The sequence below is a fragment of the Branchiostoma belcheri genome, unplaced genomic scaffold (assembly GCF_001625305.1).
Source record: "Branchiostoma belcheri isolate BF01 breed outbred unplaced genomic scaffold, Haploidv18h27 scaffold108, whole genome shotgun sequence".
Classification (NCBI taxonomy): domain Eukaryota; kingdom Metazoa; phylum Chordata; class Leptocardii; order Amphioxiformes; family Branchiostomatidae; genus Branchiostoma; species Branchiostoma belcheri.
Window position 1 is genome coordinate 907,462 of NW_017802469.1, and position 16,915 is coordinate 924,376.

Here is a 16,915-nt window from a genome sequence, read left to right on the forward strand (position 1 = left end):
AACTGTCATTTAACTTTCCTATAGTGATCAATTATGCTGCCACATATTCAAGGTTTGCTATGTTATATAATAATCATCTTATGTAAAATTTAAGTTTGCAAAAACTTAATTTCACAGTAGGAGAAAGGACACATTCAAGCATTTTTATTATGAGCTCATAGTTGAAATAACCATAGTTACTGTGTGTCGGTGAAGGTTAGACATCCAAGTAATAAGATACGCAAAAAAAACTGTAACAGTTACTCAAGCATCTGGATATGATTTTGGAAATGGTCAGACGTTTCAGGTAGCATCCACTACCTTTTGTCAGTGACACTAAGAGACTGCAGGAGAAATGCAGGTCTATAAGCACAAACTATTGATTGATATGCAAAAAGTGAACTTCAAGACAATTATTTTGGAGTTTAAAAGGAAACAAACAGGATAGACAAGTCAAGACAAGGATGATTCATAGTTTTGTATCATTTGCAAATTATTATACAAGACGGAAAATATAATGCGGGCTTATAGAACGGGGGTTTGGTGGTCTTCGGCTGTTTTCTGATTAGCCCAGTTCAAAAAACAGGGGTAATTCAACCAGGCCGGCTATGTTGTCTATATGCAATCAGAAAATAGCACATAAAAGCTCCCAAAGACCATGAAGACCCCCCAAACCCCCCAGTTTTTGGCATGCTAACTTTGTGGTTTGTTGAGTTTGCTATGAAGAGTCACTGCAAAAACTGTGAACATGAAGTAACTGTCATATATTAAAAGATTTCCAGTATCATGTACAGTGAAGACTTCCTTGTCACATATTCACAGCTTGCTAATACTACATGAATTCAATCTCATTCAGAAAAGTGTTCCAGGCATTTAACTATCTTGTCACATACATCATATTCATGACTGCTGTATTATGAAATTTATCTCATGTGTTTCAAAGTAGAGGAATGTCTGGGTTTGATAATGGTGGCATTTATTGAGCATTGTACCAGGTATATTTGGATTTCATGCCTTAGGTGTTTGAGGAGTTGTTATCAAAGTAAGAAAATATGAAATACATTTATGTATTAAGCTGAAAAAGACAGAAGATTCAAAGGTTGCATTTTAGATAGCAGGGCTCGAAATGCTGAGTGCAATTGTGCAACTTAGGCCACACCAATTTAATTTCTTGGTTAACGGATTCGCCGCTTCATTTTTTTCACATTTGCAAATAAAAATAAAAATCCAGAATCAACTGCAAAATGCTCATATTTTGCCCTGAACAGTTGAAAACAGTGTCATCCTAGTTGTTACAGTTATTCCATCTTTCAATGCAATGGTATCATTAAAAGTTCAAAATCCATTGTTTAAATTTTGAACCAGCCTGGTGTGTTGACTTCATGGCTCCTATCGTACCATTTTGGGCCATAATACGATGCCTAGGCCTGTTTTTTTTTTTTTCGCCCGCCCGCTCCATTATTTTTCTAGAAAAATCCGTTAACCAAGAAATTAAATTGGTGTGGCCTTAGTGTACCCAGATTTGGTGCTATGCACCCAATTTTTTTCTGTGCACCAGTGCACCCAAATATTTTCGTAGGTTTACATATGTCAAGTTGTTAAATGTACTTTTTAGTATACAGCATATTCTTAACAATTAGGTGTCAGAAAATTATTCTTGTAGTACTTTGCTTTAGAAATTTAACATATATGTTATAATTAGTTTTTGCAGACACTCTCAATCTCATTTTATATTGTGCACCCAAAAATTATTTTGTTATGTGCACCCAATTTTTTAGGTTGGGTGAACCAGTGCACCTATTCCCAAAAAGCACTGGATAGTAACATGAGCTCAACTAAATGCTGCATGGTGCTCTTGAACTGCCAGAAAACAGAGAACGTATTAATTAAATTTACTAAATGTAGTACCAGTATAATGTAGTACGAAGCTGGTGTGTTATGCCGAAGGGTGGTTATTATATACCAGCTATATATAACAGATATAGATTCTGAGATGTTCAAGACATTTAATGGGGATGGAAATATCACATTTTCAACTTGATAGAATGTTCAAACAACTATTAAAAGCTCCTGTCAATGCTCAATTAAATTACATCATAAATATTTTAAAAAGGAAAAATTATCATATCATTAATCTGCTTGTTAAAAAAATAACAGAATCTGATGCAATATTGTCTACTATGAAACACAATCATTATCATTTTTGTGCACACGACATATAGCTCTGCATCTCAACAATTCTTATATCAAACCCTCCATTTTCTATATGAAATTACATTTAATAATTGCAGGTATTTTATCATCCATACTTTTCTCTGTTTTACTCTATCATGATGGTGACATTCAAACGGTTTCCATTTGGTTGTCAGAGATGGAAAAAGCCAGCCTACAGAGTTGACATGGATTCATTGCTCTACTTTGTGAAGATAAGTTGGACCTGATCAAAATCGACAGTATAAAGAATGACTGTAGAACACTGATATCAGTCACAACTTGGCAATGGCATTCAGGAAATACAAAAAAAGGCACTCCACATGTACATTGTACAGTAACTGTATGTAACTGTATGTATGCTTGCTGTACAGTCATAATTATTGTAACCAAGAGCTATTTCCCCCTAAATGTTCACAATTTTGAAACTCAGTGTGCAGTATTGGAATCGTCTGTTTGTATTTTGTCTTAAATTGTGATCGTAATAGCAATATTATAAAACATACAATTATATTCTGATGTCTACAGGAATTCATATTTTACATATTTCACAATACATTATTGTGCCTTCTTCTGATTAAATTTCAGTCAGAATTTTCTATTTTCTTAAATTTTGTGATCAAAAATAACTCACATGAGTACTACATGAATACTAAACATGAATACTAACATTTGCAAAGCAAATGCACATAGTCTGTTCTGTTAATTCTTAATCAAATATATTCATATGGTCAGACAGGAGTCTAAATCCCTCCTGCTATAAAATTGCAACATGATGTAAACCCAACATCAGTTACCATAGTGACAGACGTCAACAAATCAGGTCGTTGGCCAGGTCAGAGGTTAGTGTTTAGAGAAGAAGAGGAAACTGAGCAAAAACAATATGTTTTCCTTCGGTTTGAATAATAATAATACACGCATTGTATCCATAATCTAAAATTAAAAAGAAAAGCTAACCAGGGAAATCAATGTATTAATGCAAGCAATTTGTCACTCCTACCTGTGAAGAATAATCATGTTATCTATCATATGATGATTTATTGGTCTTTCAGGCATGAGCCAGGATAAGCCTCTTATCTATTACAACAATTGCATGTTCGTTTGTTCAAAGGTTGAATTGATTTAGCTCTACTTTGACTGGTACTGAACGCATCTCAGCAGTAAAAACGTATCTACATCATTATATATAAATTAAAGTAGCTTTATCATTTTTAAATGGAATATAGCTATAAAAAAAGCTTGGATTTTAAAGAAGATCATTTTGTGTGGAAATTTAATTAATAAGTAATTGTGAGGTAATATAACATTGACTCAAAAAGAAACATTGCGTAATAAGTCTTGTTTAATACACACACAGACACACACACAGACACGTGCGCGCGCGCACACACACACACACACGCACACAAACACACACACAGACGCACACACAAACACACACACAAACGCACACATACACACACACACACAAGCACACACAGACACACACACAGACGCACAGTCACACGCTCACACACAAACACACACACACAAACGCATAGACGCACACACACACACACACACACACACAAACACACATACAAACATAGACGCACACAAACACACACACACACACACACACACACACACATTGAGTCTTCTTGGCTAAGGTAAAAACTCAATGCCCAAAAGACAAAGCACAAAAGTCTTGGCCCATTTGCGACATTTTCTTGGACTGGTTGATGGCTCCTCTGTAAATGTCAATGCGAGGAACGTGAAAGATCAGTCTGACTACCCTAACAGCTTGTTGAATACAAATCAACTTTTCAATGCCTGTTCTTTTGTCCAAGGACCTGTTGGCGTTAAAGGTTTTATTGGCAATGCATCAAGTTTAGCAGGGCTTAACAAGACATTTATGTTGAAATTCATAAGGGAAATACAAGGGCAGACGTTCAATAAAAATATTACCTGAGCAAGTTCTAGTCATTGTATGAGACTGAATTAAAATTCTATAGTTCATCTTTTCATTTCTGAACTCTTATTAGTATCTTATTTATGTACAGTTGCTTGGGTAGAAGTTTGACAGTGGATTCAGTTCAATTCAGAATGGTCCACCTCCATAAAGTTCCTGTTCCACTCTATGCAGAGCATAGGGGTGGTGACCATCTCAATTTCTGTAACCCTTGGGCCACGCAATTGTGCAAGCACTTAACAGCAGGGGGGCTAGTCCGCTTGTAGTGTTTTGTGTTGACTTTCTCATACGCCTTATCTCATAGATACTGAGTGCTAAGCAGAGATAGCACTACAAGGGCAGACGTTCAGGTGCACTTGCACATAAAAACATCTTTGAGAACAGAGTTGTATTATCAACCACATTCTTACAGGTAGTCTTCAATGCAGTTGACACAGCTTTTTTGTCTAATCTCATAGAAACTGAGTGCTAAGCAGAGATAGCAGTACATGTATGTACCATTTTTAAATTCTTTTGGTATGACCGATTTCCAGATGTACAATTGTACATGTATGACCGAGAGGGATGGACGCAGATGGTTAGACATGCAGTGCCCCCACAACCCTGGCCTGGGTTAAGGGACGTGGAAGGTACAACATATGACCCAGTCGGGGTTTGAACTCACGACCTCCCGGTTACAAAGCATTAGCACTCTACCCGATTGAGCTATTGCACTGTACATGGAATACATGTACTCATAGCTCAAGCATTCTGGGCCATTTGAAGATCTGTCAGACACCATGTTGGTGTCCCAATTTGCATATCAGTGAACCATAGCTCAAGCATTCTGAGCCATTCAAAGATCTTTCAGCTGCATTACAAATCCTCAATACAAATCAAACTAAAAGATTTTGTAGACTCACCTTCACCGTCGTCTGTCCCATGGAAGATTTCCAGGTAGTCAAAAGAACAGTTTCTGGAGTCTTCCAGCTGGAACTCCACAAACTCCAGTCGGATACCATGCCCGGGCGGCGCCCACACCGTCCAATCACAGTTCTCCCTCTTCGGGTAGTTGTATGGGAAGAGCGGGGTCTTGATCGTGCCTTTGTGGGAGGTGATGTTCTGCTTGCAGTTGGACTCTATGCTTCACAGATGGACACATGTGGATTAAAATTCTAAAGAAAACCCATCAAAAGTATCTAATAAAGTCTGTCAGCCGCCATGTTGGTGTCCCAATTTGCATTTCAGTGAATCATAGATGTTCTGCTTGCAGTTGGACTCTATGCTTCACAGATGGACACACGTGTATTAAAATTCTAAAGAAAACCCATTGAGAGTATCTATTTAGAGTATTTCCAATGGTTTGTCAGCCGCCATGTTGGTGTCCCAATTTGCATTTCAGTGAATCATAGATGTTAGATGCTTGCAGTTGGACTCTATGCTTCACAGATGGACACATGTGGATTAAAATTCTAAAGAAAACCCATTGAGAGTATCTAATAAAGTCTGTCAGCTGCCATGTTGGTGTCAAAATTTGCATTTCAGTGAATCATATATAGATGTTCTGCTTGCAGTTGGACTCTACATTGTGTATGCTTCACAGATGGACACATGTGGAATAAGATTTTAAAGAAAACCCATTGAGAGTATCTATTTAGAGTCTTTTCACTGCTCTGTTAACCGCCATGTTGGGGTCCTAATTTACATATCAGTGAATCATAGCTCAAGCATTCTGGACCATTTGAAGATCTGTCAGCCGCCATGTTGGTGTCCCAATTTGCATATCAGTGAATCATAGCTCAAGCATTCTGAGCCATTCAAAGATCTTCTGACCTCCTCATTATTGCATGACTTCCATGAAAAGAAGAGAATCCTACAAGAATAATAAAAAACCTTGTAACAGTACTATAAACCTTATAATTTTAAACGCTATAAACCACAAAAATGCTTAAAGTTTGTATGCTTGAGGTACCATCCATTGAAGTGCAAATAAGGGCACCAACATGGCAGTCTGCACCTGTCTGCACGATGCTTCATCTAAGTGTATGGAAAGTGGCTTAAAACACTCTAAACGTACCTAATAAATTCACATATGCCACAATTACACATAGTAACAAAGTTACTGTTACAGTAACTCTAACAACCTAACTCGTCACCCATAATTTACAGCAATCTTGTCTCACTTCAAGACAGACGTTACAAGTTAAACTAATTAAAAGCAACCAATGAAATACTTTGGTGGCTCATTCCCCCCTAAACCAACCTATTTAGAAACACAGGGCCTTTTGTTGACATTGACAGGACCAGGGTATTGGATAATTCCCCTTTGCCCCTGTTGTCAATTACGTCCTAGTTCCCATCCTGCCGTAATTAAGGCCTTAGACAGTTGACAAAGCTGAAGGGAAATAGTTTGGGACAGGTTGTTCAGGTCAGCCCCAGGTTATGCCCTACTGAGATGGGATCAAACAAGGAAGGATTTTAGATAATCCAGTTTCTTTCCTTCAGGCAGTCAACACTTTGTTTCTTAGCAACAAGATTTGGCCATGTCACTGCAGTCTGCTGTTTCATGAAATGCGTGAATTTTAAAACAAACAATACATGTCAGGTAATGTCCAGGTTATGCCCTACTGAGATGGGATCTAACAAGGAAGGATTTCAGATAATCCAGTTTCTTTCCTTCAGGCAGTCAACACTTTGTTTCTTAGCAACAAGATTTGGCCATGTCATTGTAGTTTGCTGTTTCGTGAAAATGCGTGAATCTTAAAACAAACAATACGTGGTAATGTCCAGGTTATGCCCTACTGAGATGGGATTTTACAAGGAAGGATTTCAGATTATCTAGTAGTTTCTTTCTTTTAGGCAGTCAACACTTTGTTTCTTAGCAACAAAATTTGGCCACGTCATTGTAGTTTGCTGTTTCGTGAAAATGCGTGAATCTTAAAACAAACAATACGTGGTAATGCCCACAGGTTATGCCCTAGCTACTGAGATGGGATTTTACAAGGAAGGATTTCAGTTAATCCAGTTTTTTTTTTCTTCAGGCAGTCAACACTTTGTTTCCTAGCAACAAGATTTTGCCATGCCACTGCAGCTTGCTGATTTGTGGAAATGCTTCATTATTTTACAGTTTGAAACAAAAAACATTTTGTGATCTCCATTGTAATTTCTAGGTCTGGTCCAATTCTCTGATGTCTCCCCTGACAAATTCCTACCGATCGTCCTTTATTATTATACAAACATTTGGCCAAATACGGCAGTTATCATTCCAGGTATCAAACACTTTAGAACCTGTTTAACTGCAATCAAACTTCTGAAAATCTGTTCAAACCCAGTTACTATGCCATTATAGAAGATTGTGCACCTTGCAACTGATCTTAGTGTATATTTTAGGTCTGTATCTGAGGCCACACCAATTTAATTTCTTGGTTAACGGATTCGCCCGCTTCGTTTTTTCTGATTTGTAAATAAAAATAAAAATTCAGATCAACTGCAAAATGCTCATATTTTGCCCTGAACAGTTGAAAACAGCTCTTTTTATCCTAGTTGTTACAGTTATTCCATCTTTCAATGCAATGGTATCATAAAAAGTTCAAAATTCATTGTTTAGATTTTGAACCAGCCTGGTGTGTTGACTTCATAGCTCCTATCGTACCATTTTGGGCCATAATAGGATGTCTAGGCCCGTTTTTTTTTTTTTTCGCCCGCCCGCTCCATTATTTTCCAAGAAAAATCCGTTAACCAAGAAATTAAATTGGTGTGGCCTAAATGCCAAGCTTTCCCAATCAATGCCAGACTATTTTGCTGGTAAGTGATTACAGCATAGCCTGGGTGCCATCCGATTTGTAATGGGGTAGCCATTACAAATTGGCTTATTACAACAGCCAACCTGAGCTAGAATAGGTTGGATTCCAGGCTAGGAGGACATGATTTACACTTTGCAAGAATGCACTTGTGGAGTAAATCTAAACAGAGCAGTGTAAAATAAAGACTGAACTTTTCTTGCCAACGCTGGAATGAATTGAGATCCTAAATTTTCATGGAATGGACCCGTCTACTCTTGGAACGTGACTGTAGTAGCGGGTCATAGTAGTTGTGCCAGATAACTTGTGTCGCCCCCCCCCCCGTCTCTGTTCAGGGTAGTTCTTTGAGCTCTAAAATGTAAACCTGTCTTTGATGGCACGTTCCAAGAGTAGACGTGTCCATTCCGTGAACAAGGTTGAAGGAGTCAGCCAAACAATTTGGTGTAAGTCCAAATTCACTCCAGTGTTGGCAAGGAAAGTTTAGTCTTTATTTTATAATGACTTGCCCCCAACACAGAAGAACTTTCATGCTGAACAGAACAGGTTAACGAGCTTACTGGGACAGTTGTAGAGCACTCTGGCTTGGATCACATCACCCTGGCTCAGACGCTCGCGCTGTCCAATAGTCACACCTGAAAATCACATAAGAACTTTATTGCATGACAACTGTAACTGGTACAACGTATGGCAAAGTACATGCCATAGTGACTTACATAGTTGCCTTCGACGAGAAGGCTATGAAATTGTTTCGGCACTGTTTGGCAGATTATGCACAATAACTCTTGAAGGAATGGTTCGAGGTTCACGATTTTTGGCAGGCAGGTTGTCTTTGGGGTGGCCATTGTCAAGGCCAAAAATAGGTTTAGTGGGGGGTTCCTACATCACTGCAGTTGACCTTTTGTGTTTGTGTTTTTTCTTGTTGGTGATGCTAACAATATCTAACAGTTCTAAGAGGTGACAGTTCTACCGCTCCTCAGAAGCTGATCTACTACATGTTGTAACAATATATTGACATTGATCTGTAACAAGATATTACAGAAAACCTGTTTGGTCTACCATTAGTTTAAGTATAAACTCCAAAGACATGACTTCTGGAATCATCTCCATGGAGCTCTTACATGTATCTCCACAGAGATGACTGGTATAGACCCTACTTTGTATGGTCCCTCCTTCAATTGGCACCAAGTACACAAAATTGTCACAGAATCTGTCTGAAGCTTGAAAGCTTAAACGTAACCTTATCAAATATTTGTCAATAGGGCCAATTTAGAGCTGCATTGTTGCATATTAATGATGCCAAGCTTTACAATAAGTATCAAAACTGAGGTGTGAGGACTGTCCTTGGTGCTGAATATATATTCCATTGGCACTAAATTGTGTGAGTAGGACCAATTTTAGAGCTGCATTCTTGCATATTAATGATGTTAAGCTTTACAATTAGTAAGTACCAAAACTGAGGTGTGCAGACACTGTCCTTGGTGCTGAATATGCCTTCCATTAACACTAAATTGTGTGAATAGGACCAATTTAGAGCTGCATTGTTTCATATTAATGATGTTAACCTTTACAATTGGTAAGGCCACAGCAAGTAAATTTTATGAATGACATCCTCCGCAGATTCCAAATCTAATGTGAGCGGGCGAAAAAAAACATGGCGGGCTGAAAAAAACAAGGTTCCTACATTTTAAAACTTTGACTCAATCATTGTACAAATGGTTTTGAATTAGTGGGAACATCACATATACACAGCAAGCATCACATATCATTGCATCAAAGTAAGAAAGAAAACATTAAATCAGAGCCTTTTCTTGTCTCCTCTCTTTCATAGTTATCTGCCATCCACCTTCCGGCATGGCAACAGACATCTTTGCCCATTCTCAGCATACTGACCACTGTCAGAAGGCAACAAAATCTCTTCTTTTTTTTTTCCAAAATCAGGCGAAAATCGATGCGCGTGCTGATGTCATCCATAAAAATTACTTGCTGTGGCCTCAGTACCAAATCTGGGGTGTGAGGACACTGTCCTTGGTGCTGAATATGCCTTTCATTGACAATAAAGCACATTCAACATCATAGTCCAGTGAAAATAAATGCACATCCACGTGCTAATCACCAACATCTGATGAACTACAGCCAGAACTTGCACAAAATTCTAAGAGAGGCTTGTAGTGACTGCTCATACATTTGTGCTATCTATTAGTAAGGGTTCCGAATTGGAGTCCATTGACAGTATGTGCCTTGTATGTAACAAGGTTTAACTCCATCAATCAGTATTCATTTGTGCTAACGTTACATGTACATGGTATGGAATTCAGAATAGATACATGTAGCTGTAGGGACAGGTATAAGGTCCTAGTATACTCTATGCAGAGCATAGGGGTGGTGCCCATCTCCATTTCCGTAGCCCTTGGGCGACACACAGTTGTGCAAGGCACTACAGCAGGGGGCTGGTCCGCCTGTAGTGCTGTATGTTTGACCTTCCCACACTCTTTCTCATATATGCTGAGTGCTAAGCAGAGAAAGAAGTGTGTACCATTTTTAAAGTCTTTGGACAGGTATATAAATGTTGAATTTCAAACAGTGCTCACTGACTTTGGCAGCAAAGAGGAAAGATATTTTGGATGAAAAAATCTCCATGCTAGTAAAATTTACTGGCACTTTTTAGTAAACTAAATCTAATTATTTAGTATTTATGGCATTAAAATACAAACAGCAAAATAAAAAAGTTTCTCACTTCAGTTCAACACACTTTGGGTGTAAACATTGATCCAGACTGTTATTATGAAGTTATTAATTAGTGCAATATTCAAATTCTCAATACCAAAAAAAATTTAGACCTTATTTTATTCTTACCCTGAGTCCCTTAAAAGGCATCGATTTTAAGGCCTGAAAACACGATTTTTCAAAGCTAATATTCTTAGTCACTTAACTATATACTGAATTGAAACCACACTATCCAAATATTGACCCTCATGGAGCAAAAATTCCCAAAATAAAATCTGACAGAAAATGGTTACTGGAAGGGCCCTTGGCTGATTTTTAGGGCACCACCCAGAAAATAAAAGACTCATCTTGGGGCTTGTTTCTGCAGTTAACTTTAAATGCCCAAAGCTGACTCAAATGTGCTAATGTGAAGCAGTATGTGTCAATATCACAAAGATTGCCTTATTCAGAATATTTCCAGTTTTGCTGCCCTGAAATTGCATTGGATGCCTTTAAATGTGTTGTTTCTCGGATTTTTTCAGAAAAAAATAGGAAGCGATAGGGAAAAAAAAAGGCCAAGGCACCCCATGATAGCCAGAAATGTTACTGTAACAATATAAGCCATGAAGTGAAATACAAGGCTGGTTTATAATTAAAACAATACATTTTGAACTTTTAATGAAACAAAATTGCATTGTTAACATTGAAAAACTTTTAAGAACCAGGAAGAAAAGGACTTTCTTTCCGTTGGGGCCAAAATATGTCTTTCATTGAGCATATTTTGCAGTTAATTTAGAACAAATTTTTTTTGCAAATCAGAAAAAAATGGACAGGGCAATCCGAGAAGCAACAAATTAAATCGGTGTGGCCTTAACTAGTTTGACCTACCGTCTTGTAGAGGTACGATGGTGTCCCGTCCGTTCATACTGAAGGTCTGTTTGGGGTAGTGCATGATGGAGTAGTAGTCATACTCCTGACCCAGAGAGTCAATCTCGTACACGGACTTGCGGTCAAAGTTCTCGTGCTTCTCCTTGCGAATGTTCGATTTCAGAATCTTGATGTACTTGTCTCTGTCAGGCCTGTGGCAGGGGAGACAGAGAAAGATTCATAGCTCCTGTGTTTTTCGATAGAGATGCGCGCTGAAGACATGGAGGTGTATTGATTAACATGCTAGATGTGAGTGGTGGGGTTCATACGAGTGACATGACACTATATCAGCAAGTCTGAGCTGTCAGGCAGCAGCTATAAGTATACCATCATGACAGCTCATACAGTCAGTTCAGATCAGTTCACTTTATTTCACACTTTAAAACAAAATGTAACAATACAAATACAAGAAAATATAAATGAAATGTAACAGTGCAGGGAGGCCGGAAGCATAAAATGCTTATGAGGAGGCCTCCCTTCATAACGTGATTAACAATTCAAATAAATCGGATAAATAAGAAATAACTTAGGTAACGGGTAACAGTCACAGCCTCTTCATTTTATTCACAGCAATATAAGGCCACACCAATTTAATTTGTTGGTTCTCTGATTTTTTCAGAAAAAAATGAAGCGACAGACTGAGGAAAAAAATAAAATAAAAACAGGGAATTCCTTAAATTTCATAGCCCCAAATGCAATGATAGGAGCCATGAAGTCAACACAAAAGGCTGGATTAATTTAATATTCAAAGAATTTTGAACTTTTAATCAAACCACTGCATTGATACATGGAAAAACTGCAACAACTAGGAAAAAAAGGACTTTCCTCAACTGTTGGGGGCAAAACATGAGCATTTTTGAGTTGATTCAGAACCAGAATCCTTTTTTTTTGGCGAGAGGAGAATCCAAGAACCAACAAATTAGAAAGTTTTATTGCAAATACGTGCCCAAGGGCTAATTGCAGGTACAAACAACATGTATGGAAAATCAAATACAATGACTACGTCTAACATTATACTACATGTATATTCTACAACATACAAATGTACATGGTACTTCAATTTTGCTGGGTTTGACTTCTTCTTTTGAGGCAGTGGAAGATGAATTTACCAAGACTTATTCTATGATATTGCGCATTCTGTGTCCTTGAGAGTGTCTTAGAATATTTTACACTTATCCTCATTCCTTATTCTTGCATCATACATTGGTGTCAAGACCCTCATCCATTGTATTTGACAGGAGATATTCCTTAGCCTGTTTTCTGCTACAGGAGATGCAACAAAATTTTTACAAGAACAACAAATCTTATAAGCTTGTCTTAGAATACCAGCCACAACTTAGGCCACACCAATCTAATTTCTTGGTTAACAGATTTTTCTAGAAAAATAATGGAGCGGACGGGCGAAAAATGATGAAAAAATAAAAACAGGCCTAGGCATCCTATTATGGCCCAAAATGGTACGATAGGAGCCATGAAGTCAACACACCAGGCTGGTTCAAAATTTAAACAATGAATTTTGAACTTTTAACGATACCACTGCATTGAAAGATGGAATAACTGTTAGAAACAACTAGGAAGAAAAAGACTGTTTTCAACTGTTCAGGGCAAAATATGAGCATTTTGCAGTTGATTCTGATTTTTTTTTTTTTTTTTTGCAAATCAGAAAAATGAAGCGGGCGAATCCGTTAACCAAGAAATTGAATTGGTGTGGCCTTAGATAAAGCTGTGGCTTCAAAAGCAACTTAACACAGAACCGATACAAGGAGAATGCCTATAGGTGTAGGCACATGATTTACAAATTTTCTCAATCCATTTTCTATGAACGTACAAAATTTTCTCAATCCATTTTCTATGAACGTACAAAATTTTCTCAATCCATTTTCTATGAACAACGTACTAAATTTTCTCAATCCATTTTCTATGAACGTACTTAATTTTCTCAATCCATTTTCTATGAAGTTCAACGTACAAAATTTTCTCAATCCATTTTCTATGAACAACGTACTAAATTTTCTCAATCCATTTTCTATGAACATACTAAATTTTTCCATCCATTTTCTATGAACGTACTGAAAAGGTCTTAAACTTGTTGTGACCTTGACCACAAAAAGGTTAACAGGACTCCATTTTTTATAGGCTAGATCCTTACAGTCATTCAGGCAGACAGTAAATTAAGTTGGAAGTGGAGGCGACAGCCTTATCAAGACTCTACGTGCCGAGACGCCTTTGAGAAAGACGTAATCCTGAACTTATGATTCTACAGGGCAATCTGTTAGCCACAGAGCCTGGCTGGCTTAACCTGGAAACACCTCAAATTTTATCTGATTAAATCAAGGTTTCCTATTAAAGTGATGATTTCAGAGGCTCACGTTGTTTTTATGTACAGAAATTTTGATTCTATCAACCTCACTGTTGAACGCTGAGTTTCTAACTAATGTTTTCACTACCCAATTATGGCTAAGTCAGAGTAAATTTAATTATGACTGCCAGTAACCTCACTTTGCTGAATTGCTATCTTGTTACCTCCGGGTAGGGATGTATATCCCGAGCGCGGAGGTTTTGTGAGGGAAGACGAAAATTGCGTTCGCACCCGATTCTCGCGTTTGGGTGGACGGATATGTCTGGGACTTGGTATACGTTTTGCTGTTGGGCTGTAGATGGTGCACGTTGTTTTGGTTTTTTGGTATGTGTGATTTAGTGCGTCAAAATGACGCCTTTAGACCGCCGATGGACACCCCTTTCAGTGTGAAAGTGGGCCTCAGCTTTTGACCTTTGCATGTATAAGGACGATTGAGGTCGCGACCACTGATCTGACCTTTCACACAGAGGGGTGTCAGCATTGTGGGTAAATTCTTTCTTTGAATCTGTTCAGATGTGAACCACATGTGCCGTCAATCAACGTCTCATTAACGTGCCTGGTGGGATCGCGCGGGTCGCAGACAGCTAACTTCCGGGTGGGCCAATGGGTCAGGGGTCAACGCCCTCTTGCGCAATTTCGGATGTTTTCGGCTTACAAATACCGTGGTATACTGTCTCAGACGTTGTCGACATGCAGTTTGCGTGGGGTAGACGGGAGTCGGTGTATCTTCTGTTAAAAAGTATGGGCTGTAGATGGTGCAGGTTTTTTTTTTTTGTTTTATTGTATATGTGTTTTGGGGCGTAAGATTATTTGTATTTCGTGTCACGGACACCCGTTTCATGGGGGTGTAAGGGACTAAGCGATATTTACCGGGGGGGGGGGCGGTCATTCGGGGGTAGTGTAAAAACATTTTTCCGATGCACGCACACCACTGGGAAGGGTGCAAATGAAGTTTCAAAATCTACAGAAAAGCCTTCCCTACATTTTTGGTCGGTATCGTTTCGATTGACGCGAAACACACATACACCCAGACACCAACCACTAATTTAAAGCACAGTCCCAACTTCACCTACCATCCTCCAACATACATTACAATACCCGGAGGTACAAAATCTAAGATTTTCCTTGTTTTTACTATAACTAGTCGCCAATTATAGCTAAGACAAAGTAAATCTAATTATGGCTGCCAACAAGTTAATGAAACTTTGCTGACTTGCTTTGTTGTTTTTACTATAACTAGTCCCCAATTATAGCTAAGTCACAGTAAATTTGATTATAGCTGCCAACAACTATAATATTGAAATTCTGACTATATAACAGTGTTACCTTGTTTTTACTATAACTAGTCCCCAATTATGGCTAAGTCACAGTAAATTTACTTATGGCTGCCAAAATCTTCACTTTGCTCAATTACTATATTTTTTTATTACAAGTGCTCCCCAATTATGGCTAAGACACAGTAAATTTAATTACGGCTCCAAAAACTCACTTTGCTGAATTGCTATGTTGTTTTTACTATAACTAGTCCCCAATTATGGCTAAGTCACAGTAAATTTAATTACGGCTGCACAAAATCCCTGGCCCAATACTTGATTGACATATCGAAAGACCCTCCAACTCTTGAGCCACCTGTAGTTAAACCCATTTTAGTTTTGGTTTATCAACTGCCTGAAACAGTAATTGTTAAAGCATGGGTCTGCCAGTCTTAATTGAGGTAGAATGAAGGGTGACTTATCCAATGACAGACCGCAAAATCGAAGTAGGGCCCTGAGGGTAAGAGGTCGACCTGGAAGACACACTGCTTAGAGGAGGGCCTGCATGGGGGGTAGTGATTATGATTTACGCAAAAATTTTCACCACCGATTATGAATTACATGTACGTTAAAGTCTCAGAGCTAATTACAACTTTACGATTTGCGGCTAATGTCCGTGATTACGCCTTACGAAAAAGGGCGGAGGCTGCCTACAAATTACGGAGTCTAAAAAGGCCTGATTACGCCTTACGAAAAAGGGCATGCAGGCCCTCCTAGAGTGTATGGTTTGTGGGTAACCTAAGGCTTTCTGTCACTGAAGTCAACTTTTGGGTCAATCCTTTTGTTTTGGGAGCTCCTGTCACCACTTGAAGCAAACTAGCAACAACATATGGTGAGAATTGAGTGAAATGAAGCAAAAAAACATTTAAAAGGGGAGGATCTTGGAAGAGAGGTTAGGGTTAAAAATTAGAAAAGAAGGGCAGAAAAAGGAAGTACAAACCCCCCTACAAACATTTTTTTAAATTATTTCTTTACAGTAAATGAGAGTTAAAGATATCACTGGTTGTCTTGTGATTCAACAGTGCAATAAGCAAGAGATTTTTATTATTTTTTTTACGGTAAAAGTTACGTTCTTTACAAAACATACAAGTAGTCAATGCAGGGACACCTACATGTATACCATTAGTTATTTTGAGAAATTAATGAGAGTTAAAGATAGCAGGCTGTGTTGTGGTTCAACAGTGCAATAAGCAAGAGGTCTCAATGATCTCCTATACTTGTAATTAAGGACAATCGTTATACAGCAGATATGCCTGGAGCTGTTTCCAATTTCTTGCTTGACTGGGGTTTCTTTCTCACCTTGACGAACAGACAGGGACAAACCACTAACACCTGTTAGGGGGGGGAGGGACCCAGAGACTTGTGAGTGATAATGTTTTGTCTCAGTTTTCAGCTGTGTCACTGCATGAAATTGAATATTCTATGATATCTTTAAGTCACCTTAAAGCCATGCCCGTTGCCAGGGAGAGTTTGGGGGGTTTGGAAGACCCCCCACAAGGCTCAAAGGTCCACTTTTTGGTCCACTTTTATCTTAAAGGTCCAAAATTTGTGTCACCTCTGAAGCTGGAATCGTAGGAAAAACGCCCACTTCGTCATTGAAAAAAGTTCTCTGATTTTTTCTTTGAAATCCTCTAAAAAGGTAGGAAATTCCATTTCAGAAGGTTCATTTTTCAAAGTTTCCCGGGGAGCATGC

At 38.4% G+C, this 16,915-nt stretch overlaps 1 protein-coding gene across 1 annotated transcript in view; it reads right to left on the bottom strand.

The window, feature by feature from the left end:
• Nucleotides 1-16,915, bottom strand: part of LOC109480574 (bone morphogenetic protein 1-like) — a 119,290-nt gene that overhangs the window by 30,006 nt on the left and 72,369 nt on the right. The window contains exons 5-7 of the mRNA XM_019782808.1: nucleotides 11,512-11,702; nucleotides 8,478-8,552; nucleotides 5,044-5,259 (exon numbers count right to left, since the gene is read on the bottom strand). Coding sequence (XP_019638367.1) covers nucleotides 5,044-5,259; nucleotides 8,478-8,552; nucleotides 11,512-11,702 — 482 coding nt within the window. The remainder of the gene's footprint in view (nucleotides 1-5,043; nucleotides 5,260-8,477; nucleotides 8,553-11,511; nucleotides 11,703-16,915) is intronic.